Source organism: Neofelis nebulosa, chromosome 9, assembly GCF_028018385.1.
Source record: "Neofelis nebulosa isolate mNeoNeb1 chromosome 9, mNeoNeb1.pri, whole genome shotgun sequence".
Taxonomy (NCBI): domain Eukaryota; kingdom Metazoa; phylum Chordata; class Mammalia; order Carnivora; family Felidae; genus Neofelis; species Neofelis nebulosa.
Window position 1 is genome coordinate 76,696,005 of NC_080790.1, and position 26,849 is coordinate 76,722,853.

Genomic DNA, 26,849 nt, shown 5'->3' on the forward strand with positions numbered 1-26,849 from the left:
TAAAAAACAAAGATAGAAATAACGGTGACACAAAAGTACATTCCATGAAGAGTAAACACTTGATACGGGAGATCAACAAAGAGCACACACTAAGTGCTGGAACTAGGATTGGAACCACATGTGTCCAATGTCAACGCTCTTTACACTGTGCCAACAAATTGCTTAAATATTCCTTAGTTCCACAATAATGCTTAAAGTGACTTCAAAACAGTAAGATATTTTCCTTATTCCACTCACCAGATTCAGTAATTTCAGCACTAAATAACTTGAGAAAAAGTAATTATATGACAATAGAAAATCTGAGGGGTTAGAAAGCATCTCAGAACTAAGTTCAGAGGAAGAAGGTTAAAAACCTTATAAATAAAACTTGGGGTCTGACCAAGGACCATGAGGTCAAGAGAGAAACTGGAGAAAGCAGCTTCCAAAAATGGAACTGTTTCTGTGAGTGTTATGTGTAAGAGATGAATCATTTAGATTTACATTTACATTTACATTTAGAGTTGTATCACTAAATTCTATTCCTGAAACCAATATTACACTATATGTTAACTAATTAGAATTTAAATAAAAATTTGAAAATAAACAAATACATACATACATATATACATACATACATAAAAGTAACGTATAAGAAAAGACAGGTGATGGGGCACCTGGGTGGCTCAATCAGTTAAGCATCTGACCTTCCGCTCAGGTCATGATCTCACAGGTCTTGAGTCTGAGCCCCATGTCGGACTCTGTGCTGACAGCTCAGAGCCTGGAGTCAGCTTTAGTTTCTGTGTCTCCTTCTCTCTCTGCCCCTCTGCTGCTCACACTCTGTCTGTCTCTCTCTCTCTCTCAAAAATAAACATTAAAAAAAAATTTTTAATAAACAAAAAACAAAAGCAGGCATATAAAAATATTCAGCATTATTCCAGGAAAGGCAGCTAAACTATTCAACCTTTGAAAAGTTACTACATTTACTGATAGGAAGATTATTGGTTAATACAGCTCTGTGAAACTGAAAACAAAAGCTTTTATATCTAGAGCCTTCTAAACTTTTTTTTTCTTTACTCCACAATTAAAAGTTCATTTCTTTTTTTTTTTAATTTTTTTTTTAATGTTTATTTATTTTTGAGACAGAGAGAGACAGAGCATGAATGGGGGAGGGGCAGAGAGAGAGGGAGACACAGAATCGGAAGCAGGCTCCAGGCTCTGAGCCATCAGCCCAGAGCCTGACGCGGGGCTCGAACTCACAAACCGTGAGATCGTGACCTGAGCTGAAGTCGGACGCTCAACCGACTGAGCCATCCAGGCGCCCCAAAAGTTCATTTCTTTTAAAAAACGTATTAGGAGAATATCTTGGTTTGGGACTGATAAACTACATACTTTTAAAATTCAAGAAAACATTCACATCCTCTTTTTTAACCTAAAGTACAATCCTAAATATTTTTAAGGAATCCAGAGAAACCAATTATTAATCTTAATAAGTCAGACATAAAAACAAAATCTCCTCCAGTCACTGACATACATGTCAACATGGTTTGAACAGCAGGGATTAATGGCGAACCTCGTACCGGATCCTTAAGACTCAAGCGCGCTCCACAGCGCATGCAAAAATCTATGTCATCTGTTGCCTCAGAACTTTAAAATTCTATACTAACTTGAAATGTCAGTTTAATCTTAACACTGTGAAAAAGCCCTTATAAATACAATGATGTATAAAACTTTACGTCAATAAATTACTGTCAAAAAACAAGAGAGAGAGAGACAGAGAGAAAGCACAAAAGAGCTCAGCCTCTGCTGCCATTAAGTCAAGTGATGCCAATAAACACCAGTCCCTCACTTTAAGTAGAAATCCAAACCACAATCCTCAGTGCAAAATCTACAAGTGCACCACACCAGCATTTCCAAGACAAGGTCTCTGGTGTCTGTTTGCCATTTTAACCATAGAACCAGAAGGCCTAAACAGAGCACGCTATAAAGTAGCAGCTCTGTTAGCTGACTCTGGATTAACAGACGCTTTCCATTCCCTCTATTAAATATTCAAAGTGGACTTTTAGGTAGTAGCCAAAGCACTGTTCTTGCCCTTTCCTACTGAGCTGTATGTTTGCCAAGTTAACGGTGCTTCTTCCCAAGTTTTGTTACACCAGTTGTTCTTGTTACTGTCATTAATTAAATTTGCAAAAACAAACAAAATGGTAATTAAAACCGAGTTGTTGCTTCCATAAAAACTAAGTTGAGGGGCGCCTGGGTGGCTCAGTTGGTTAAGCGTCCAACTTTGGCTCGGGTCATGGTCTCACGGTTCGTGGGTTCGAGCCCCGCATCGGACTCCATGCTGACAGCTCAGAGCCTGGAGCCTGTTTCAGATTCTGTGTCTCCCTCTCTCTCTGCCCCTCCCCCACTCATGCTGTCTGTCTCTCTCATAAATAAATAAGCTTAAAAAAATAAAAAAAAATAAAAAACTAAGTTGAATGTTTTGGAAAGGTAAAGGCAAGTCTGCTTGATAAAAGTTGCTTAAAACCTTACTATTAATTTATTTATATTTTATTTTTTATTTATTATTATTATTATTTTTTTTTAGCATTTATTCATTCTTGAGAGACAGAGAGCAGGTAGGGATGGGGCAGAGAGAGAGAGGGCGATACAGAATCTGTATGTAGCAGGCTCCAGGCTCTGAGCTGTCAGCACAGAGCCTGATGCAGGGCTTGAACCCACGAACTGTGAGATCATGACCTGAGCCGAAGTCGGACACTTAACCGACTGAGCCATCCAGGTGCCCCAAAATCTATACTATCAATTTAGGTGTGGGAAGCCAACCGTAAAAAGTCTAAAGAACTAATCATAAATATCTAGAAGTATTTAGCACTTAGGTTATAGCTTCACTTTAGAATATGTATCATTTTTATGATTCACCTCTTTAACTCTCTCAGTTAACCAATCCAGGTAATAGGTCTTCTGTATAAAGCATCTTGATCTGGGAATAATTTTGTCCAATCATGTGGAGTTTTTCTGGTAGTCAAGGGTCTTTAGTGTTTTACCTTAAAATGAAAAAAAAAAAAAAAAAAGTCCTCCCTTCCCATGACTGTACTTCATTAAATTTAACACATCATTGATTACAAGATGGCAACATTTCTTTCTTCTGTTGTTATATAGAATAGACTGCCAATTAATCAGCATGCAGTCAACTAAAAGCCGTATCTCAATTTCAAAGATGTTAAAATTAAAACTATGCATTTTGGCATAGATGGTAAGTGATTTGAAAATAATCATGTTGGGGCACCTGGGTGGCTCAGTTGGCTAAGCGTCCGACTTCGGCTCGGGTCATGATCTCATGGTTTGTGAGTTCAAGTCCCGCGTCGGGCTCTGGGCTAACAGCTCGGAGCCTGGAGCCTGTTTCAGATTCTGTGTCTCCCTCTCTCTCTGACCCTCCCCCATTCATGCTCTGTCTCTCTCTGTCTCAAAAATAAATAAACGTTAAAAAAAAAAAAAAAGAATCATGTTTACTGTAAAAGAAATTTAAGTATAGAAGAGTAAAAACCCACTTGAAATTCTACTATTCTGGGAGAGCACACTGTTAAACATGTATGCCTACATATACAAATAACCATGAGTAGGGGTGCCTGGGTGGCTCAGTCAGTTAAGCATGAGACTTCGGCCCAGGTCATGATCTCATGACTGGTGAGTTCAAGCCCCATGTTGGGCTCTGTGCTGACAGATAAGAGCCTGGAGCTTGCTTCAGATCCTGTCTCCCTCTCTCTGTCCCTCCCCTGCATGCACACTGTCTCTATCTCTTTCTCAAAGATAAATAAACATTAAAAAAAACTAAAAAACCATGAATAATTCTCAAAGGGCTCATACTATGTATACTGTCCCTATCCTTTGATTTTGTCTTTGACATTGTAAAAATCATTTTTAATACTTTAAAGAATACTGTGATAACCTCACTTGTATACGCAGTGTTGCACATTTATCCAATATGTAAATTTTTTAATGTTTATTTATTTTCGAAAGAGAGAGATAGAACGTGAGTGAGGGAGGGATAGAGAGAGAGCGGGACACACAATTCAAAGCAGGCTCCAGGCTCTGAGCTGTCAGCACAGAGCCCAATGCAGGGCTCAAACCCACAAACCATGAGATCTGACCTGAGTGGAAGGGAGATGCTTAACCTACTGAGCCACCCAGGTGCCCCCAATATGTAATGTTTTGTTTTTAAGTGTTAAAAATACATCAATCAAATCCTTGTTAGGAAAACATAAAACAACAGGACAAGAACATAGAAAATGAATTTATTTCTAAAGCTGGTAAATAATTTCACTCCAAAATAATCCGAGATGAAAATGGTCTTAGAGAAACCTACTACTGTTCCCTCATTCACAACTGAGAAACTGAGGTCCAAAGAGGTTGCTCACCATCACACAAATAGTTAAGGGCGGATCTCGGCCTGAAATTAAGTTATATTAAATTCCATTCCAGAAATCATGCTATCTCTTTCAGCACTGATAGTCTCAAACATACAGCATAGCGCTTTAATTTAAATCATGCTGTGAAATAGTCCATTAATCAGATTCTTCAGCCAAATATGAGACCTGTAGGCAAGATTATTCATTCTGAAGGTGTTTGTGAGTATGGGTGTGATGATCACTGCCACTTTTTCACCTGCCCTACATCCCTTCCTCTTAGGAATTGCCCCTCCCTCACTCTACGTGTTAATGATGGGGATTTTATCTTTCCAGCAACAGGGTGGGCTAACGTCCCAGGTAGCCAAAATGCCTCATTCTCCTAGACACAACAACTGGTCCAACCTTGGCCTATTAGAGTTGTTCAAAGGGCATTATTTGGGTTTTGGGAAAAAAGGTCATTTCTTCTGGATCACTCGTTGGGTACATGATGAAAGCCTGTTGTTACCAACAGCCATCTCTGCTATCAGGTGATGACACCCAACAAAGAGGAAAACAGAATACTATCTAAAGCCTCTATCAATATTGATCCATAGTCTTCATCTGATTAAAGTGAGCACTAGGCTCAAAAGTCAGCAATTTATCATGTGACCTGGTATCAAACGACAAACTAGGTCAACTGGGCTTTTTCTAAAAAAGGTAAATTACAAAACCAAAAAAAAAAAAAAAAATTATTGAACAGTTAAAGTGAAGGACCATTAGATAGCACTGGAGCCCTATGGGGTAATAGAGCGACAGAACTGTGTAGAAGAAAACAAGCTGGCATAAGCAGATGTCATGAAGAATGTCCCACGAGAGAGAGAGAGGAGAGAGAGAGAGAGAGAGAGAGAGCGTGCTGCATATCTCTATCACTGCTTAGATTCCTCAGTTTTCCAGTTCTGGATGCATACAAGATGTGGATGGTCAGTTAGTTTGAAACATATTTACTAAGCACCTGCAAATGTTTAATATACATGGTAGGTTAGATTTATTATGGAAAAAGGATTCACTTCCTTTCTTGCCCCCTCCAAGGAAGGAGTATACTTCCCGGCCCTTTGATTTTAAGCTTAGCCAAGTATCTTACCTCGGATAATAGGAGTTAGCAAGACCTTAAAATGAATTTTAGTGGCTGGGCTTTACTCTCTTATACTTCTGCCATCACCTTGAGAATATGTCAGCCAACTGGTCCAAGGATTAAAGTCTGCTGATCATAGCCTATGTTAGTCAACTCCCAGGTGTCCCATGGATACACAAAATAAATGCTCACTATTGTACGCCATTGTGATGTTGTAGTTGTTTGTTACTCATTAATATCTAAATGATACAATACATTGAGGACTTGATACTATGGGCCACTTAAAGCCTGTTCTTACTTTCAGGCTTTCCACAACACTTAACATCTACTAGAAACCACCTAGCCAGGCACCGTGCAAGGTGCAGAGGATAGAGATCAATAAAATATCACCTTTTCCCAGGGAGAACTCCCATTCTGGTAAGTTATATGGACTCTAATCAGATGATCTAAAATGATATGATATGGGGTTCACTGGTAGAGTGAGTTGAGGGTCTAACTCAGCCCAGATGAGTTAGGAGAGGCTTCACAGAGGATGTTAAAATGTAGTTGTGAAAAATGAACTTCATCGAGTAAGAAAGAAGACAAGACTCTAAGCAAAATACACATGTGTACCAAAACATTAAATGTCAAACAAAGTATGTCGGGAGTTCAAATGGTAGCCATAGCTGAAGCTTGTCCTTGATCTGATGTAGACAGCAATTCAGAATGAACATATGTGCTGGTCAGCTGGAGTTTTTACCGTACTAAGAATCACTGAAATTATCACAATAAGATTTGATTAATTTAATCCCCTAATTTACTACTTTGATAATTCAACTTTAACTGCTGTTTTATTTCACTGTAGAAAGTTCCTATGAGAATGATCTATGAATGATGCATTTAATATCCTATAATTTTGTAATATTAGTAACAAAACCAGACCATTAATGCTTTGGATACACTTTCAAAGCATCAGCAAAGAAATGATCTCTGAGTCACCTCATGACATTATATGAAAAAGTGACTTGAGACAGTTGCAAACAATCTCCAAGTGGCTGTAGGTGGGAAATCCTTCTCGAAATACAACAGTCAGAAGTGGAAAATGTCCTCAAGTTTTCAGGAGAAAAGCTCAGGCAGAGGATTAACACTGGCGTGCAAAACAATAAACAGATTTTACTTCAAGCAGTTTGGAAAGAGGGTCGGCGATGTCAAATCAGACATTTGTCAAACCTGTGTACAACTGAAGTTACCAACAGCAGCAACTCTAAAGTACTAGAAAATGACCGCCGTTAAACAAACCAACACACCCGGACTAGTCCACCTTGGGCACCAAGAATCTTGCTGATCACTTCAAACTACAAGATCAACACGAAACTTTCACATGCCACCAAAGACAGAAGCAGCTCTTCTGGATACACCCTCCACTCTCCGCTGTACCGACACCGCGTGCAACTTCACAGTCCCAACACAGTCAACCACGCTGATTTCCGAGGAAGGGGCCAGACTTGAACCAGACTGAGGCTGGGAGATAAGAAGCAAGGAGAAGAAACCTGGGGAAAGAAGTAAAACAGAAGCAAGAAAGAAAATAGCATAGGATGGGGAGCGGCGGTCCCACCAATTGGATTGATGAGCACAGAGAAGAGTCCCCGAGATGCAAACAAATGTCCAAAAAAAGATCTTATACTTCCATCTGAGTTTCCCAGGAACTCAGTGTTGGCTGCCCCCTCCCCCGCCCCACCCAATCCAATTCTTCCCTTTTGGTGGGACCTTTAATCGAAGCAAGGGGGCGCTTCTCACGTGGCTCCCGGCAAAACTACGAGCGAACTCCCAGAGTTGCAAAAAGGAGAGACACTCTACCGGTCGCTCGCTGCGTACCCGGGAGGGAAGTGGCCAGAGGTAAAGGTGAGGTGAGTGGGCTTTCTCTTACTTGCCGCAGAAGCTTCCACCGGGCAGCTCCCAAGGGCTCCGAGACTGGAAGCCTCTGAGAGGCATCGCCGCTTGCTGGGCCCTCGGCCGCAGCACTCTGAGCCTCGCGGGCCTCGGCATCCGCGACTCGCGACTCCATCCCGTTAAACCCGCCTATACCCCGCGCCGTGGCGACCACAACTCTCCCCTGCCAGGACCTGTCTACTGGTTCCCAGTCAGGACCTGTGAGCTCCGACCGCCCCAGCGCGCGCACCCTCCCCGAATTCCGCATTTCCGGTGTTCGCGTCTCCTTGGCAACCGGGGAAGCGCGGCTTGCGTCATTGCACCATTTTGCTGGCGGCCATCTTTTGTGAGGGCAGACCAAAAGGTAAGGAGCTGTGGCAGAACTAATGGGACGCCGGCTCCTCTTTTCCCATTGTCCCCTTCCTCATCTAGATCACAGAAGACTAGCAAAGAATCAAAAGTCTTAGAACTTTGAGAGTTAAAAAAAAAAAAAAAACCAGGAGGAGACCCTATTCATGACCACAATAAAAATGGCGAAATCCGCTTAGCTCTGGTGTTTGACTGGGGTTACGTAGATCAGCGTGCTGCAAACCAGCTCTGGGCGGCTCTGGATTGGCTGTCGTTCTGCGGGCTGCGGAACGCAGACTTCGGCTGGACGCGACTGAGGTGACACCTGTGCTCCTTCCTGAAAGGTTCTGGTTCTCAGACTTGCCCTCCTTCGTTTCGGTGTCTAGAGCCCGGCCAACTGTTCTTCAACTTGCGTACGTACGGAAGGCATACCGTGGCGGGGGCGGGGTCCTCTCCTTCCTTCTCTCACCCAGCCACCCGTCAGCCCCCCTGGTCGCTTTTTGCTTGGCGTCCCTTCTTTGCGTGGCACATGCTGCCACCTTCCCTGACCTCTCATTCACGCCGTCTCATCCCTGGGGTGGAGAGTTGCACAGGGAAAACGAGTAGGTCCTCCCGGAACACCCCTTCGTCCCCCCCCCCCCCATCCTTATCTTTGCATACTGTCTTCTCCCTGCGGATGAAAGATGGATGGATTGAGGCTTCTGGCATGGATATAACGACTTAGGGCCTTACAGGCCCCTGTTACGGGACCTTGGTGGGCGGGGAGGTGGAGGTGGTTAGTGTTGGCTGCTGATCTGTTATCCCCACTCGCCCGTTATTTTGCTGCGACACAGAGATTGCGGGGGGGTGGGGGGCGGAATCGTCGAAGCGGATCAAATCTGTAGTAAATCTGACGCAATAGTGTATCTTTGATACCGAGGGACATTTTGTGGAAGACTCCCATGATGACATTCAACAGTGTGCAAGAAACTTAGATTTTTTAATGTAGTAATAGTAACAAGCATTTATTGAGTGCACACTACATGCCAGGCACTGTATTGAGATCTTAACATGAATTCTGTAATTTTATTCTTACAACTCCATAAGGTAAATGATGTCATCATCTGAGTTTTGCAGATGAAGAAACTGAGGCACAAGTGGTGAGTGCCCGAGTGAGGATCTGAACCCAGGTGTCTCTTAAAAAACGAGCCTTTGATGGTTTAATAAGAACCATCTTTTCAACGTTTTTTTTTTTTTTTTTATTTATTTTTGGGACAGAGAGAGACAGAGCATGAACGGGGGAGGGGCAGAGAGAGAGGGAGACACAGAATCGGAAACAGGCTCCAGGCTCCGAGCCATCAGCCCAGAGCCTGACGCGGGGCTCGAACTCACGGACCGCGAGATCGTGACCTGGTTGAAGTCGGACGCTTAACCGACTGCGCCACCCAGGCGCCCCAAGAACCATCTTTTCAACAGAAACCAGAGGCGGCCTCACATTATATTTGTTCATCCTAAAGTGATGTGCTTTGTTCTGTTTCAACTAAAGAGCTCAACACCTTTTTAACGTTAAGTCCATTGTTAGGTCTAACGTTTGGAGCCAGCCAGATTGGGCTTTTTGCTCTGCTACTTACTGTCCAAATGACCCAAGGCACTTTGCTAAAACCTCCCAGAGCCACAGTTGGCTCACCTGTGAAATGAACATGAAAATAGCTACTCTATCGGGTAGGTCCTTATGAAGTTTAAATTAGACAAAGTGTATAAAAGTGTCTGGCACGTAGCAAACACTCAACACTCCCCTACCTTTATTAAGTAATTAGGCTTTTTCCTAATATACATACCGGAGACATGTTCTGAATTATGTAAGACCAAAGCCATTTTGCCTTGTAAAGCCCTCAAGAGTTCCAAAGATGCCATTAAGTCTATGTGTTTGTTTGCAAATTTTTATTTTATTTTTTTGTTTTTTGTTTTGTTTTGTTATTGTTTTTTAGTTTGCCTCATGTGTACCAGAATCAGTGCTGCGTAGTTTGACCCTGATAGGATTGACTTTACAAATGAGACATTTTAAGTCACGTCTGCCAAGAGGTGTCATTTGAATGAAACTGTAACTTATACAAGTTTTCAGGTATTTTTAACCTGAGTTATCAGCTGTCTGCAGTTACTCATAACCTGAGGGGTGGATGGCCCTGAAGGGGAGGGATAAGAACTGCGGATCTTAGATATTCTGAGAACCCACTACTGTGAAATCATGTGCTGACAGCCCCAAAGGGAGCATAAACCAGGGGCTCTGATATCATGCAGCAGAAGAGCAAATTATTTCTCCAGGCTTTGAAGTATAGTATTCCTCGCCTTGGGAAATGCATGCAGAAACAGCACTTGAATCACTATAACTTCGCTGACCATTATTACAATAGAATAAAATTGAAAAAATGTCACCTAACCAAGTGTCTGCAGGATAAACCCACGATATCAGAGTTAGCAAGGAACATCCCGAGTCGGAGCTTCTCATGTAAGGTATGGACTTTTTAAGTTAACCTATTTATAGGTCATTAAGATAAATTTTAGTTTAATAATAAAGAATGGATAGGCCATCAGTTACTAATTTTCTCAGTAATTCTAGTGTGATTTTTATAATGTTAAAACTCAATTGTGTATAGTTCAATATAAGTGTGAAAACACGCATTTATAGAGCTGTAATGTAATATATAAAGATGTATATTAATGAAAAATGGTTCAGCTTAGGAAATCTTATGCCTATGTGTGCATTTCAAAGTATAATTCACCTTCCCGAAATGCCTAGAATACCATAATAGCTTTTTTAAAAATCCAATAATATACTAATTGCTTTATGAATCCCGAACTTGTAAGCTTCCATAACTCTATGTAATTGTGTGTTCTTTGTAAACAAACAAAAAGAAAGAAAGAAAAAAAAAAGACTTGGACTTTTGACCACTTGGGTCCTTCAGGAAGATGTTCTCAGACTATTGTACTTTCACCAGACCCCAAGCTATGGGCCTGACCACAACCTTGAGGATCTGATAGCCCTTGTAGGGAGCGTTCCCACACATTCCAATTTGCCTGGGACAGGCCCCATCTACACCTCTTGTCCCTGTGTAATTATCAATAGTGTTCTCTCAAAAATGTCCTGGTTATGATGGTAAGTTATGTGGACATCCTACTCATTTGGGATGAAACTTTATGCTGCTGCCACTTTGACATACCTCCCCCACCATATACTTGTTATGTTCCTTAGGTTCCTTAAATTATATTTGGGGGTGATACTCTTGCAGTAACTCAGCATATTATTTTAATATTTTAATTTCCGGTTTAAATTGTTTTGTTGCATACTGATTTTTTTCTTTTTAGTCTGTTTTGGCTACTTCATTTTTTATTGTGGTAAAATGTATATGACATAAAATTTGCTATTTTAACCACTTTTAAGTGTATAATTCAGTGGCATTAATTACAATCACAATGTTTTGTAACCATTACCACTGTTTCCAAATCCCTGTCATCTCCCAAAAGAAATGTACCCATGAAACCATAACTCCCCACTGCCTCATTTTCCAAGTCCCTGGTCACCTTTAATCTACTTTGTCTCTATGAATTTGCCTGTTTTAGATAATTCATGCAACTGTTGTAGAATATATCAGAATTTTGTCCTCTTTATGGCTGAATAATGTTCCATTGTATATTTATATACCATATTATCCGTTCGTCTATCGGTGGACACTTGAGCGGCTTCTCATTTTAGAAATGATTTTTTTTTCATCTTCTTTTGCTCAATTCCTTTATTTTATTTAACATTTGCTCTTAGTTCATACTTGTGGGCTCTTATGTGGGTTTTGGTTTTTTGTCTGTTTTTTGTTTGGTTTTGCTTTTAATTTTTTATCTGTAGTTCCTAGACGTTTTTACTCTTTGTCTTAATCTTTCAAATTTTTTTTTATAGTATCATGGCTTAGTTTAGCATTTTGCATCTTTCTTTACTCAGAAATTCTTTATGCCTTTCATTTCATTATTTTGTGCCTGTGTCTGCAGCTTTCGTCTACTTAAGAAAAATAAACTTTTAAATTTTACCTGTTGGAAAAATGTTGGACCTATAGAACATCTTAGTTTACATTTTGCTTAGAACATTTTGTCATCTAGTACTCTTGAGTCTTAGTTTATAAATAGCAGGCAGGAATTACCAGTGAAGTGACAGCTGAGATGAGCTCACACCCTGAACAGGAGGTTGACTATTTTTTCCCTCCGTTTGTCCCTGAGGCAACTTTTCAGTTCTCTTTCCCAGATTCCTGTCACCTAGAAACTTTAACCTGACTCAATGACTGCAAGAAAAGTAGCTCTTTTAGTAACTCTCCAACCTGAAAAACTGGTCCTGCTTTCATGTGTCGTATGATAAGATCTGAAAGCTGTGCTCCCTGTCTTGTGTGATCCCAGGGACCTGGGGAGGCTGTGAGGAGACCTGTAAACAAGAATGCACATTTTCGTCTTTCAGCAAGCTTCCACTCAGTTCCAACTTTGTTCACTCCTACAGGTACAATAAAGTAAAAAAGAGTTGTTGGTGTCTGTAGGCAAATTACAAATAAATATATATATTTACCTTAAGGTAAAGACCTGTTTAAGTTAACTAAAGAATAAGAGGGGCAGCATATGTAATAGAAATGCCAGAGTCAAGGGGTCTGTCTATGACTGGTGTGTCTGTGAACTAGCCAGGATTCTAATCTTCCTGAATGGAAAAAGAAAGGGAGTTTCAACGTAGTAGTCTAAAAGTCCTCCAGGTGCTATAGTCTCATGATTCTGTAGCTCTTCCTTATTAACCTTAACAACAAATTATCCCCTATACATTTGGGATTCTTTAGTACCAACCATATTCTGCAGTATAGGTGTGTATCAGAACTCCCTGGGAGCTTTTTAAAAATACAGACTTCTGGATCTCATCCCATATCTGCTGGATCAGAATCTCTATGGCTGGGGTCTTTCTCTCCTCCTCTTCCTCCTTTTTTTTTTATTTTTTTTATTTTTTTTATTTGTTAAGTTTCTCAGATAATTCTGAAATTCCCAGCCTGACACTGACAGCAGACTTGCATTTAGGATCTAGAGACACTTGGTTACCAACTGTTACTGATCTAAACCTAATTGAATTCATTCAGTTCTGAAGTTCTTACTGGCAGGTACCTGAGCTTTCCTTTTTTTTTTTTTTTTTCTTTTCCACCCCGTTAATTTTTGAGAGAGCACAAGCGGAGGAGGGGCGGGGAGAGAGGGACAGGATCTGAAGCAGACTCTGCGCTGACAGCAGAGAGCCTGATGTGGGGCTTGAACTCACAAACCATGAAATCATGACCTGAGCCAAAGTTAGATGCTCAACTAACTGAACTGACTGAAGCACCCAGGTGCCCCTTAGCTTTCCATTCAACAGTACCAGAAGGCAAGTTGAATTTAGTCCATTATACTCCTACAGCAGCAAGTAATAGTCAAAGACCAACATCAAACCAGATACCACATTTATCTTCTACAGCATTCTGCTCTGCCTTCTAGAATAATTCCTAAGATCTTTGATCATGCAGAGCTGAACAAGATACAAAAAGAAAACCAAATAAGAAGAGAGAACATGCTAAATCCTTTGACTACACATGTTGGCTGTTTCTACAATACAGATTATAGCAAATCCTGCAGTAGTTCTGAGACAGATAATTTGGTAGTGGATATCCTCACTAGCACTTCTGACCTGTGATTTGTAGGAATTACTAAAGGGTTTGAAACATCATCAGAAAGAAGAAGAAAGGGGATATTTTAAAGTAAAACTCAGGAGGGGCACCTGGGTGGCTCAGTCAGTTAAGCGTAACTTTAGCTCAGGTCATGATCTCACAGTCCCTGAGCTCAAGCCGTGCATCGGGCTCTGTGCTGACAGCTCAGAGCCTGGAGCCTGCTTTGGATTCTGTGTCTCCCTCCCTCTCTCTGCCCCTGCCCCCACTCATGCTCTGTCTCTCTCTGTCTCAAAAATAAATAAACATTTTTTTAAATTTAAAAATAAAACTCCGGAAAGCAAGAAAAGAAAGTGAACATTGTAGTCTCACAATTTTTTGTAGTAATTCACAGAGTGAGATTGCCTTGTAGGTACAGCTTCATATTTTCTCCACAGTCCATTTGTTCTTTAACCTGCTGGAGTATGGCTCCTATTCCTCCTTTAAAATCTGAAGTCAGTGTCACCAATGATGGAGCGTATTTCTTTTTTTTTTTTTTTTTTTTTTAATTTTTTTTTTCAACGTTTTTTATTTATTTTTGGGACAGAGAGAGACAGAGCATGAACGGGGGAGGGGCAGAGAGAGAGGGAGACACAGAATCGGAAACAGGCTCCAGGCTCCGGGCCATCAGGCCAGAGCCTGACGCGGGGCTCGAACTCACGGACCGCGAGATCGTGACCTGGCTGAAGTCGGACGCTTAACCGACTGCGCCACCCAGGCGCCCCTATGGAGCGTATTTCAACCCAGTAGACCTATCTCTTTCCTCCTCTTACAGGCTTTCTCAGTAAATTTGATACACTTGACCATCTCTTCTTGAAAGACTCTTTTGTGTTTGCTTCTTGACTCCATGTTTTCCTGGTTTTCTTCCCCCCCTTACAAACCTGTCTTCAGTCTTCTTTTCTAACTTTTCTTTCATAGGACGTCTACATTTTGGAGTTTCCCAGGGCTTAGTCCTGCCCCTTTTTTCTCTCTTTAACTTCTTCTCAGTCTTATCCATTCGTATGGATTTAAGTATCGTAGCAGTTATTCATCCCAGACTCCCCTCTGCTACACAGTATTTTGCAGCCTACGTAATTAACACTTGCCAGTTGAACATCTTGCAACAAACTTTCCACAGTTGAACTTCCCCAACCCAGTTCTACTTTTCATTGCTGTATACTCAGTTGTTCACAACTGGAAACACAGAAGTTTTTATTCTTCCCGTTCCTTTACCTGCCATCACTTCACTTAATACTATATCCCAAACAGGCTTCATGATTTTTGCCATATCTCAATAGCACCAAGGCTATTGTTTACTTATTTTAGCTTCATCAACTTCTCTTATTCCAAGGAATAAATTTAGTAAATGATGTGCAAATTGATGTGCTAGTTATATTCTTTCTAATAAAATGTCCACATATCCCAAATCCCATATGCCATCATGTTGACATGCTTTCAGAAACACTGCACCAACCTCCAATATATATATTGCATCTATTTTTCTCTGTCCATACCATCACCTTTATAGCCGTCTTTCACCTGGACTGCTAGTAAAGCCACCTAAACAGGCTCCTTGTTTGCCCTCTTCTTCCCTTCCAACCCATTTTCCGTACAACTGGAAAAATGATCTTAAAATATAAATTAAATGATGTCCGTACCCAACTTAAAATCCTTCCAGAATTTCTTACTACATAAAGATAAAATCCAGTTTTCTAATCATGTCCCCCAAGGGCCCGTAGCATTTTACACTGTCTTATTTCATGTCACTTCGCTCCCCGTCCACCTTGGTAAAGCTGCGGTGATTATATCCCAGATCAAAGAATACAGCTCTTTCCCATCCATCTTAGGGCCTGTACGTGGCATTCCCTTTAGGTCACTTCTACGTGTCTAGTTTCTTGTCCTATTTTAGGTCTTGATAAATGGTACTTCCTAAGAAAGTACATTTCCAGTTATGGTGATCAAAGAACTTCTTCGCTTTGTTATTTTCTACTTTAGCTTTGTTTTCTTCCTGCCACTCTATTATTTCATCGGTCATTTTCCCTTTTTATTTTGTCTTCCTAACTGAAATGTAAAATTCATAGGGCGCCTGGGTAGCTCAGTTAAGCATCAGACTCAGTTCTAGCTCAGGTCATGATCTCATGGTCATGATATCGAGCCCGGCATCCGCACCCAGCATGGAGCCTGCTTGGGATTCTCTCTCTGCCCCTCCCCAGCTTGCACATGCATGCTTGCTCACTCTCAAAATAAACCTTAAAAAATAAAATGTAACATTCAAAAGGGTTTGGTCCATTCCTATCTTGTTCAACATTGTTTCCCTGTTTCTGAAACATTGCATGACAGTAGTATTAAATGAATGCCTGTCCCCATAAATATGGGCCTACGTCAGTTTTAAGAATGCCATTCTGTGGATTGCAATATAATTATTGAACCTACCTCCCGAAATAAAGGATTGAGCTAGACAAAAAAAGAAATGACTCAGATGTAGTTAAGGTCCTGCCAGGCAGCAGGAGCAGCATGTGTAAAAGCTTCAAATCTAGAGAGGGCATCTGTACAAGTAGTGTAGCCAAAGTGGTCAAAAATGAACCAATAGAAGTAAATAGCGGCCAGAACATGTATAGACAATTTTGTAAATCTTGTGAGAAGTTTAAACTACATCCTAAAAGTAACAGAAAGCCATTGAAAATCAGGTGCAGTCAGATTTGCATTTTAGAAGAATCACTCTGACAGAACTGCAGAAAATTGATTGGAAGTAGGAGCCCTTGCCAGGAACTCAGATGCATGAAGATGAGAGTCTAACCTAAGGCCATAGCCATGAGAATGTAGAGAAGTAGATTTGAGGAAAGATTAAAGAGCTAGAATCACTCAAACTTCTTCATTATAGGTTGGTTACATTTTATTGTGGACATCTTAGTAGAGGAATAGAGAATAAGTTGACAATCCCTCTTCTGTTTGCATTTTAAAATTCAGAAGCCTCTTACAGAAGTTGTTTTAACTCTACCCCCACCCCCCACAAACTGACACAAAGCTATTATAGTTTTTATCCCACTTAATAGATGTTTTGCTCCAAAATCATCTGTGTTTCATTACAAGATAGTGTCCCCCCCACAAACACACACACATACACACACTTACTGGGATAGGCACCGTGTTAACTTTGCAAAATCATTAAATTCCAAAGCACATCTAGGCATCATTACGTTTCAGATGGACTTATGTCATAGTCACAAGTATATACTCTGTTACTTAGATCTTAAGGGTGAGGACAGAGAAGAAATAGATATAATAATTCACTACTAAAGTTGAGATTTCTATAGACCGTTGGATATCTGAGTCTGGAATTTGGGAAGAGTTATCCATATATAGGTACTGAGTTTAGGCCATAAAAACCATACTTCATTTAATTGTGCTATTAACTATTATATAATTCCTGATTGTAGGGAGGGCACCTGAGTGGCTCAGTCAGTTAAGTGTCTGACTCTTGGTTTCTGCTTAGGTCATGATCTTACAGTTTTGTGAGTTCAAACCCCATGTTGGGCTCTGCGCTGCCAGTGCTAAGCCTGCTTGGATTCTCACTCTCTGCCTCTTCCCTACTCATGCTGTCTCTGTCTCTCTCAAAATAAGTAAACTTTTTAAAATAAATAAAAGAATTCCTGATTACATTCACATGCTAATGTTTATCAAATTAATTTCTGAATTGATAAAACCAGCTTACAAACCAGGAATATGAGAGTTCTGTCTGTATCTCAAGTAACACTTGATATTATCAGACCTTTTCTTTTTTCCCCTTCCAACAGGTAAATATATCAGTATGTCAAGTGTGTCATTAATATTCCGTGTGCTGATTAGTGATAAAGTTGAGGATTTTTTCTGTGCTCATTAACCCGTTTTGTCTTCTTGAATTGCATGTTCACATCCCTTAACCATTTTTCCAATGAGTTTTCGTTTTCTTACTGGTTCATAAGAGGTATTTACATGTCCTTTGTCTTTTGTGTGCTGTAGGTATCTTTTCTGTATCTTTTCTGTGCTATGTGTTTTCACTTTGCTTATGATGTCTTATTTAAATGGGTTTTTTAATTTTTATGTTTTATGCTTTGTTTCATTTTACTCAGCAATTATTTGTTGCACCCCTACTCTGCACCATTCTAGCAATTGGGTATATAGCGGTGAGCAGAGGAAACAAAAATCCCTGCTGTCATGAAGCTTATCATTCTAGTTGAGAGAAGAGAGAAGAGCGAAAAAGTATATGAATAAAATATAAAGTATGTCAGAGGCAATAGGTACAGTGAAACATAAAATAAGACAGGGAAAGAATGAATAGGCCATACTGAGATAGGGAGAGTTGTTATTTAATAGGATGGTCAGGGAAGGCCCAACTGAGAAGGTGACATTTGAGAAATAGCTTGAAGGAGGTGTTTGGGCATAGGGCATAGCAGGTTCTAAGAAACAGAGTTGGGAGCAAGCCAGTCATGTTCAAGCAGTATCAAAGAGGCCAGTGTGGCTCAGACTAAGTGGGTGTGGGAGGAATATAGTAGTAGATGGAGTCAGCAAGGTAGTGAAACAAGATCCTTTAGGACCTTGTAGACCATTGCCAGGCATTTTCCCTTTTCTTCTTGAGCAAGATGGGAAACCATTGGAGGGCTTTGAGTCAAGAAATGATATCTGACTTTAGGCTCATGCTAGCTCTTTTGTTGAAAATAGCTTATGGAAGACAGGAGCAGAAGCAGAGAGCATTTAGGCTTTTGCAGTAATCCAAAGGAGAGAGGATAACAGTACCACCAGAGTAGTTCCAGTACAAGAGTAAGAAGTGGTCAGATTCTAGATGTATCTTTTTTTTTTTAACGTTTATTTATTTTTTGAGACAGAGAGAGAGCACGAACGGGGGAGGGTCAGAGAGAGAGGGAGACACAGAATCTGAAACAGGCTCCAGGCTCTGAGCAGTCAGCACAGAGCCCGACGCGGGGCTCGAACTCACATACCGCGAGATCGTGACCTGAGCCGAAGTCGGACGCTTAACCGACTGAGCCACCCAGGCACCCCTCTAGATGTATCTTAAAAGTTGAAAGGATTTACAGATCACTTGGTTGTATCAAGAGAGAAAAGACTGGTTTGAAGCTTGAGCAACTGGAAGGACAGAATTGTCATTTGTCAGGATGGGAGTGATTGAAGAACAAGATTTTTTTGGGAGAGAGGATACATGGGGAGACTGAAGTTCGGTTTTGGACATTTTTTGACGTACCTATTAGTCATCCAAAGTGCGAATGTTGAACAAGTCCGTTGGATATAGAAGTTCAGCTTATGCAGGGGAAAGTTCAGGCTAGAGATACAAATTTGGGAGTCCTCAGCATATAAATAGCATTTAAGGTCACGAGGCTGGATGAGATCATCAAGGGAATTCGTGCAGACTGTAGATGAAGAAATGGTCCAGGGCATGCTGATGTTAAGAAGCCAGGAAGTAGGAACCCATTAAAGAGACTGAGAAGGGCCAGTGAAATAGGAAAACAGTGAAAACGAGGTGTTCTGGAAGTCAGGTGAAGAAAAGTGTTTTCAGGAGGAGGAAGTGATCAACTGTGGCATGATGCTTATAGGTTAAGTAATATGAATACCTAGAATAACCTTTGTATTTTGCAGTGCTGTGGCCATCAGTGACCTTAACAAGAGAGTCAGTGGAATGAGAAGGGCAAGGAAAAGGAAGAAAGGAATTGGAGGCAGAGAGCATAGGAAACGATTACTTCCCTTCGTTTAACAATCACTTTTGAATAACAAAATAGCGAATATAGCTAGATATTTTAAGTAAATATAATTAAGATTATTAAGACGTGTTTCACAGATGCTAAATAAGGTGTGTACTAATATGAATACACTTCAGTATGTTAATTACAGATTACATATGGTCCAGTGTAAAACAACAGAGACTGTTTATCAAGTCAAAGAAGTTCCTAGTTTTTCTAAATTCTCCATTCTTAATTAACGTTTTATCGTTTTTTTAAAGTGCCTTGATTATTTTCTATTTTTTTCTGCATTAATTGAAATGGCCCTAAGATTTATCTCTCTTATTTGTGTTAGATTACAATAATAGATTTTGTAATATTGAACCATCCTTTCATTATACTTTTGGTTTTTTTAGTCTATATTTTATGATAAGATTGATTTTTAGTTGTCTTTTACCGTCATTGTCCAGTTTTGGTGTCAAGGTTTTATTTGCCTGATAATATGAATAGTTTTAAATAGTTGACATTGTTTTCTTAGCATTTGAAAAGAGCCTTGAAGATTTAAGAAAACAACTTTTGAAAGCAACTGGGTTTGGTATCTCCTTTAAGAGGATACTTAATTACCACTTAATTTCTTTGATAGTTATTGGCTTATACAGCTCTTCCTTTTTTATCCATTTTTAGAATTCATTTATTTTCTGGGAAATTACTCATTTATCTGTTTTCAAATGTATACACACAAAGAACTTCATTGTGATTTTTTAAAATCTGTATTATATCTGTAGTTATACCACCTTTTTCATTTCTAATATTCTTTTGAAAAGAACCAACTTTTTTTTTTTTTTTTTTGAAAATTTTATTTTTGAGAAAGAGAGAGAGACAAAGCACAAATTGGGGAGGGGCAGAGAGAGAAGGAGACATAGAATCCGAAGCAGGCTCCAGGCTCTGAGCTGTCAGCACAGAGCCTGATGCAGGGCTCCAACTCACAAACTGTGAGATCATGACCTGAGCCAAAGTCAGGCACTCAACCGACTGAGCCACCCAGGTGCCCCGAAAAGAACCCACTTTTTATTTTGTTGATCTTCTCTAGTTTCTTTACCAATTTCACTGAAACCACTTTATTTTGTTTCTTTTACTTCCTTTAGGTTTACTCTCTACTCAAGTTGAAATGCTTCATACTGCATTTCACAGGACCTATAATGTCAGTCTTTCCTACTATTAATGATGTTAAGTTTGATAATTTTGGTTACAGTAATAATTGCTAGTTCTCCATACATAAAGGGACCTTATTCCCTTTGCAGTTACTAAGTAATCAGTAGGGTACTACTTTAGTACTGTGTTACCCAACATCATTTCACCTAATACGTTTAACAACCGTTGATGATCTTTACCCTGATCAGTTGTTTCACTGGGGTTGCTAATGGTTTTCCTAATTCTATTATTTCTACATTTATTAGCTGATATTATTTTGTAAAGAAGAGTTTTCTTTTTTGTTGAACTCTTTTTTCATGTTAGTGTGTTTGGAGAGTTTTGTTTTGGTTTGGTTTTTCAACTTACTTTGAATTTTTATATTTTTCAGGGTAATATCAGTTTTAATCATTATTTTTTTGATGCTCAAATTGTCCCAGATGTAGGAACCTCTACAGACGGGCCCTTTTAATGCAGCTGCATTAATCTTTGGGCATTTCCTTGCTTTCTGACTAGCCTACTTTTTACTCTCTTGCCCTGGACTCGGAATTAGCCATTTATTAATGGTACCATCTTGACTAAAAGCTGTCCAGTATTTTTCTACTGTGTGATTTTTTTGGTCTTAAGAATTACGCATTTTTTGCCATAATGAAGTTCATATATTCCATCCTCCTGTTTCATAAGTTTCATTGTTAAAGTGGTTTTATAGTAGGCTACCTGGAAGGTAAAGAGTGCTTTTTTCCACTAATGGAGTCTCTCTTGATACTGTATATGTAACCTTAACATTTTAAGTTAAAGCTAACCTCACCTCAGCTCCATTAGGTAGTATATATGCCCTTCAGACCAGTAGACTATTAACATATTAAGATACTTGGCTGTAATAGGTAGGTAACCTAATGATAATGCTAAGTGGCATTGAAATGAAAACTTAAAACACCCAATGGGTATTGTTGGGACAGAACTAAAACCAAGAACAACTTGGAATACTTGATGAATATTGTAGAAAACCTCAATTTTTTCTGGGAGTAATTCTTCTTAAGGAATTATTTACAAAGCTCTGAATTCTTCCAAGTTAAGGCATTTAAAAATCATACTGCTTTCAGGGTTATTTTGGTTCAGATAAGCTTGGTATATTTGGATTTTTGACACAGAAAAAGGTTAATCGAGAATAAAATTGACTAAGAGAACAGGTATTATACCCAGTTCTGTGCCTTTAGCCCTGTGTTAGCCATGGCTCTATAAGAATGGGTATTAAGAAAAAGAAGAATAGTTATTTAAAAGGAGATGCAGAATGTGCTAGAAACTGCAAGATAGAAAGAGGTACTCCTCATAGCTATCCTAACTCTACTTCATAGCTACTCTACTTGAGAAGGTCCGATGAAATTACAGAATAAATAAGCAACATATCTGGAAATGAAAAAACAGCTCCTATCACTAAGTTACAGTTTGAAGATAGATTTCTAATGATCTCCTGATTTGTGTTTTGGATGATAATAGGAAATTACTAATACAGATATTTCACCTCACTACTCTAAAGATCAGCTCTAGATTTTGTGTAAATGCTAAAAAATAAATGAAAAATAAACATGAGCCTCCAGTATTTGATTTCAAATAATTATTCAAGCATATTAAGTGTATGATTGAAGTAGAGACTGAATGACTTAGACTACCATAACAACAATTGTTCCTAATTGGAATCTCATCCAAATCATAAAGCATCTCGAAAAGTCCAAAAGAAAAACTTAGAAAATGATCATTTTTCCAGTAATTTGTTTTGGTGATATTTCTGTTTTATTCATGTGTTTAATTTTAGATTTTAAACTGTGACATAAATTGTATTTATAGCTTACATTCTCTACAGTGTTGGTAAAGTATCATGGACACACTTGTGCGATAAATACTTACCAGCTGTTAGAGGTCCTTCCCAAAGGCTTAGTGCCCCTCTGGCACAAATCACTGTACAGTTGTCGTCTTGGGCAGAAAGCTGACGTTGAAAATCTTGGCTAGAATTCTTTTTGCTTAACCAAAGCAAACCTGTGGAGTTTTGAATTAGTGAACCTTGTTTGTGTAATAACTGAGGTTTCTGCCTTATCCAAATTTTAATAATTCATACGGCATTTACATGCTCACCAGAGGTCACCTAAAGCCATTAGCTTTTCATATATACTTCCAATAAGACACTAAATGCTTCTTTAGCTATAATCTGTATCTCTGCTCATGTTTATTAATTTTCCATTATTTTTTCTTATTCTTGTATACAGTGAACATACTATTTTTTCCTTAAACTTAAAGAGAAGCTCTTTTTTAAAGTATTAATTAACCTTTTGATCTGATAAACAGTTCTATTTAGGAGATTCCTTATCCCCACAAGAGAAGAAAATTGCAGCTAATAAAGATATAAAGTAAGACACATTTCCTGTAATACTTGCTGTGAATAGAGTAATAGTGAACATTTACTAATAAAGATAATGCCTTCCTCTCCCTTTGAACTGTCCTTCCTTTTAGGAAGTATTATAGTACTTTATAAAACTCAGTAAACAGATTTTTCTATCTCTTACACCTGACTACTAAATGTGTAAATGTCCTTTCCTGCTTAATTTTGTATAAATCTTACAGTATTTCTGAACATTCTTCAGTATTTCTTAATGCTTCTGCATCTTAAGGACTAAATACGTGTAAATTACTAGTATAGCCATCAGGTGTTCACCTTATTTTATTTGTTTACATCTTTAAATGAAAAAGAGGGGATCGTTTATTGAGGTTAAGAAACATCATTTATGATGATATACATATTTCATAGGTTTAAACCTAACATTGTAGTACTTGCATGAAAAGTAAGTAAGAACGAGCTCTAAAAAGCAAAGTTTTTTTTCTCTAGTTTGAAATATTATGATCATACCAGTAAATTTTTTCCAGGATTTTCTGCCTATTAAACAAGAAAACAAAGACTCACTTTCAGAAAACATGGATGCATTTGAAAAAGTGAGAACAAAATTAGAAACACAGCCACAAGAAGAATATGAAATCATCAATGCAGAGGTAGGATATCTTACTTTTTTTTTTTCCTACATCTCATATTACCAATCAAGATGCAAATGAAGTACTTTGTTTTTTGGGTTTTTTTAAAAACTTTTTTTAATGTTTATTTTATTTTTTGAGAGCGAGACAGGGTATAAGTGGAGGAGGAACAGAAAGAAAGGGAGACACAGAATCCAAAGCAGGCTCCGGGGTCTGAGCTGTCAGCACAGAGCCCGACGTGGGGCTCAACTCACGACCTGTGAGATCATGACCTGAGCTGAAGTCAGATGCTTAACCGACTGAGCCACCGAGACACCCCGCAAATCAAGTGCTTTGTGAATTTAGACATAAACCCACATCAAAATTAGACCTTTAAAATATGCTGAAGGGGCGCCTGGGTGGCGCAGTCGGTTAAGCGTCCGACTTCAGCCAGGTCACGATCTCGCGGTCCGTGAGTTCAAGCCCCGCATCAGGCTCTGGGCTGATGGCTCGGAGCCTGGAGCCTGTTTCCGATTCTGTGTCTCCCTCTCTCTCTGCCCCTCCCCCGTTCATGCTCTGTCTCTCTCTGTCCCAAAAATAAATAAAAAACGTTGGAAAAAAAAAAATTTTTTTTAAAATAAAATATGCTGAAAAACTTAAACAGAGAATAATCAGTGTGACTTTTAAAATAAACAAAGGTCAAAGTGAATTTCCAAGCTATTGTGTTAATTCTATTTTTGGAAACAACCAGTTCTTTTTTAAAATGTTGTTAACAATTCCAAGGAGAGGGGCACCTCGGTGGCTCAATTGAGCTAAGCATCTGACAGTTGACTCTTGATTTTGGCTCAGGTCATGACCTCACAATTCTTGAGTTTAAGCTCTGCATCAGCACAGAACCCGCTTGGGATTCTCTCTCTCTCCTTCTCTCTGCCCCCCTGTGCATATGCGTGCACTCTCTATCCCTCTCAAAGTAAACTTTAAATTAAAAAATAATAATAATTTCAAGGATAAGTTCATATGAAACCATCATGTTTTTATTAATTGAAAAGTATCTGATTGCCCTGTCTACACTTTTTTTAATAAAAGGAATTCACTTGAAGTAGTATAATACCACAAAAGCCAAGTATTTGATCTTTTATGGTTACCACAGTCGTAAATATTCAGTTGAAACAGATTGAACATGCATGTTGCAAATTTCCCAATAAGACTGGAAAATAGAACCACAACTTATAAATGAAAATCATATTCATAGGAGAATGGAAATAGCAGTAGGTTAAAAATCAGGAATCCAGATTCAGAATATGCCATTTACTAGCAGGTGATAAATGCATCTTAGACTACCTGAAATCCTGTCGATCAGTCAGTTGCATTAAATATGTAGGTATTAGACAAGAGCACTATTTATATATTGAGTAATATTCTCTCGATCTCAAATTGTGTATATCTGTCAACCTGGAAGATGCTTTGTGTGAAATCAAATCGAAACCATGGACAGTTGGTAGTGACTGCATACTTAGAGGAAAAGAATCTCAGCAAGTTTTTGACCGGATTTTCAGAGTAGTCTGAGCCATAATTTCTTCATCTGCCTCATTTTGGATTACCTTAAAGCTGCATTCAATCTCTATTAATGGAATCCCACCATAGGGATGTCAGATACTCCCAAATATACCTGAAGTGATTTATACAGTCATAAGAACCGACATAGATTTTGTTATGCCTTCTCTTTGTTGCCTCCTACATTTATATGTTAGAAACTTCAGTGATTATGAATGTATGAAAACCATATCTTAACCACTGTGTTGTAAAAAGTGATCCATTTTGTTATTTGTTATGTGTTCGTCCATAGACTTCTGTAGGTCTACTGAAGATTTCATTTATTCATTTTAAATGGTCAGATCATTAAACAATTAAATTGTGTTTAAATAATTATTAAATAAATCGTTTGTTTCTTTTTTGTCAGGTGAAGCATGGTGGTTTTGTTTATTATCAAGAAGGTTGCTGCTTGGTTCGTTCCAAAGATGAAGAAGGTACACCACAGTTTTCCCATTTTTATTTTTTAACATACTCTGATTTTTTGTATTTCATGTATTTCATAGGAAATTTGGTGTTAATTTCTTAAAGGTATAGAAAAAAATTTTTTAGATTATTTCTGCATTTAAAAAAAATAACTAGTTAGTATCTGGGTTTACTTAAGATACAGTTAACAGGTACATCCAAAAGCTTTGGTGGGGAGAATGGAGGTGGGAACCAGCATTTTTTTTAATATTTCCTATATTAATTCTGTTGAAATAATAACCCTTTAGGTTCTATATGATCTATAAATACTAGACTATATCAAATAATATCACATAGGCTGATGTGTGGAATAACACTGAATAGCATAGGACAATAATAAATAACAAAATGCCAGTTTCTATGCAAATAAAGCTGTTATCAAGGCTGAAGGAGGCTGGATTGTATCCTCTTCTAGAAGGGGAATGCTAATTTGAAACATTGAAATACTAAAGATTTTTTTAAACTACATCTTGTGGAGTTATCACTTTCATACTTGTCTTTATGCAGCAGATAATGATAATTACGAAGTTTTATTCAATTTGGAGGAACTTAAATTAGACCAGCCCTTCATTGATTGTATCAGAGTTGCTCCTGATGAAAAATATGTAGCTGCTAAGATAAGAACTGAAGATTCTGAAGCATCTACCTGTATAGTTGTGAAGCTAAGTGATCAGCCTGTAATGGAAGCCTCTTTCCCAAATGTGTCCAGTTTTGGTAAGCTACCAAACAAAACAGTCTTCTGTGTTATGACAACTGTAAGAGAATTGTCAGCACTTTTGAAACGTTTTTACTTGTCCATGTGAGTGAATAAGAAAGTGAATGCCTAATCCTTTTATCCCTATGGACGCAAAGCTTCCTATGTGTCTCTCATTCAGGAGACCTTGCCTTCCTTAATTATATATGCAAATTCATGTTCATGTTTTTTAAAGTACTACAACCAGAATCCAGGCTGTACAGTTTATTTTGATATATCAATAATTCTTTGCAAATTTATTAACTCAGATGCATTTTTGCACATAAGTTGTATCTTAATATGTTACTGAACTTTAATTTTAGGTATCTATTTTTTAAATTTCACGTTATCTTGTCAACTATTAGAGCAAATTGCCCAAGGTCACTACCGAGAAACTTTGGAAGATGTTGAGCTAACTAACTCACTAATAGAATTTGTCATATTTTTACTAGTAGAACCAACTTTAAATTTTCTCTTTTATTGGGGCACCTGGATGGCTCAGTTGGTTAAGCGTACAGCTTCAGCTCCAGTCATGATCTCACCATTCTGAGTTTGAGCCCCGCATCAGACTCTTTGCTGAGAGCCTAGAGCCTGTTTCAGATTCTGTGTCTTCTCTCTGCACCTCCTCCCCTCATGCTCGCTCGCTCGCTCACTCTCTCTCTGTCTCTCTCTCTCTCTCTCTCAAAAATAAGTAAACGTGAAAAATTTTTTTTTAATTTTTTA

General features: G+C 38.8%; 2 protein-coding genes across 9 annotated transcripts in view; one reads left to right on the forward strand and one right to left on the reverse strand.

The window, feature by feature from the left end:
- The window catches only part of CAMKMT (calmodulin-lysine N-methyltransferase), a 408,282-nt gene extending 400,630 nt beyond the window's left edge, over positions 1-7,652 (reverse strand). For 2 of the 5 annotated variants that reach the window (XM_058684253.1, XM_058684249.1), the window contains exon 1: positions 7,400-7,646. In XM_058684253.1, the coding sequence (XP_058540236.1) occupies positions 7,400-7,537 (138 nt within the window). In that variant the 5' untranslated portion in view covers positions 7,538-7,646. Of the gene's footprint in view, positions 1-7,399 lie in introns of all 5 variants that reach the window. The other 3 variants (XM_058684252.1, XM_058684251.1, XM_058684250.1) reach the window with 3 other exon arrangements.
- A 351-nt stretch (positions 7,653-8,003) lies between these two features.
- PREPL (prolyl endopeptidase like) overlaps positions 8,004-26,849 on the forward strand; it is a 55,920-nt gene continuing 37,074 nt past the window's right edge. Inside the window, exons 1-5 of one of the 4 annotated variants that reach the window (XM_058684243.1) lie at positions 8,004-8,162; positions 9,717-10,239; positions 23,258-23,380; positions 25,299-25,365; positions 25,901-26,107. In XM_058684243.1, the coding sequence (XP_058540226.1) occupies positions 10,021-10,239; positions 23,258-23,380; positions 25,299-25,365; positions 25,901-26,107 (616 nt within the window). In that variant the 5' untranslated portion in view covers positions 8,004-8,162; positions 9,717-10,020. Of the gene's footprint in view, positions 8,163-9,716; positions 10,240-22,681; positions 22,744-23,257; positions 23,381-25,298; positions 25,366-25,900; positions 26,108-26,849 lie in introns of all 4 variants that reach the window. The other 3 variants (XM_058684244.1, XM_058684246.1, XM_058684245.1) reach the window with 3 other exon arrangements.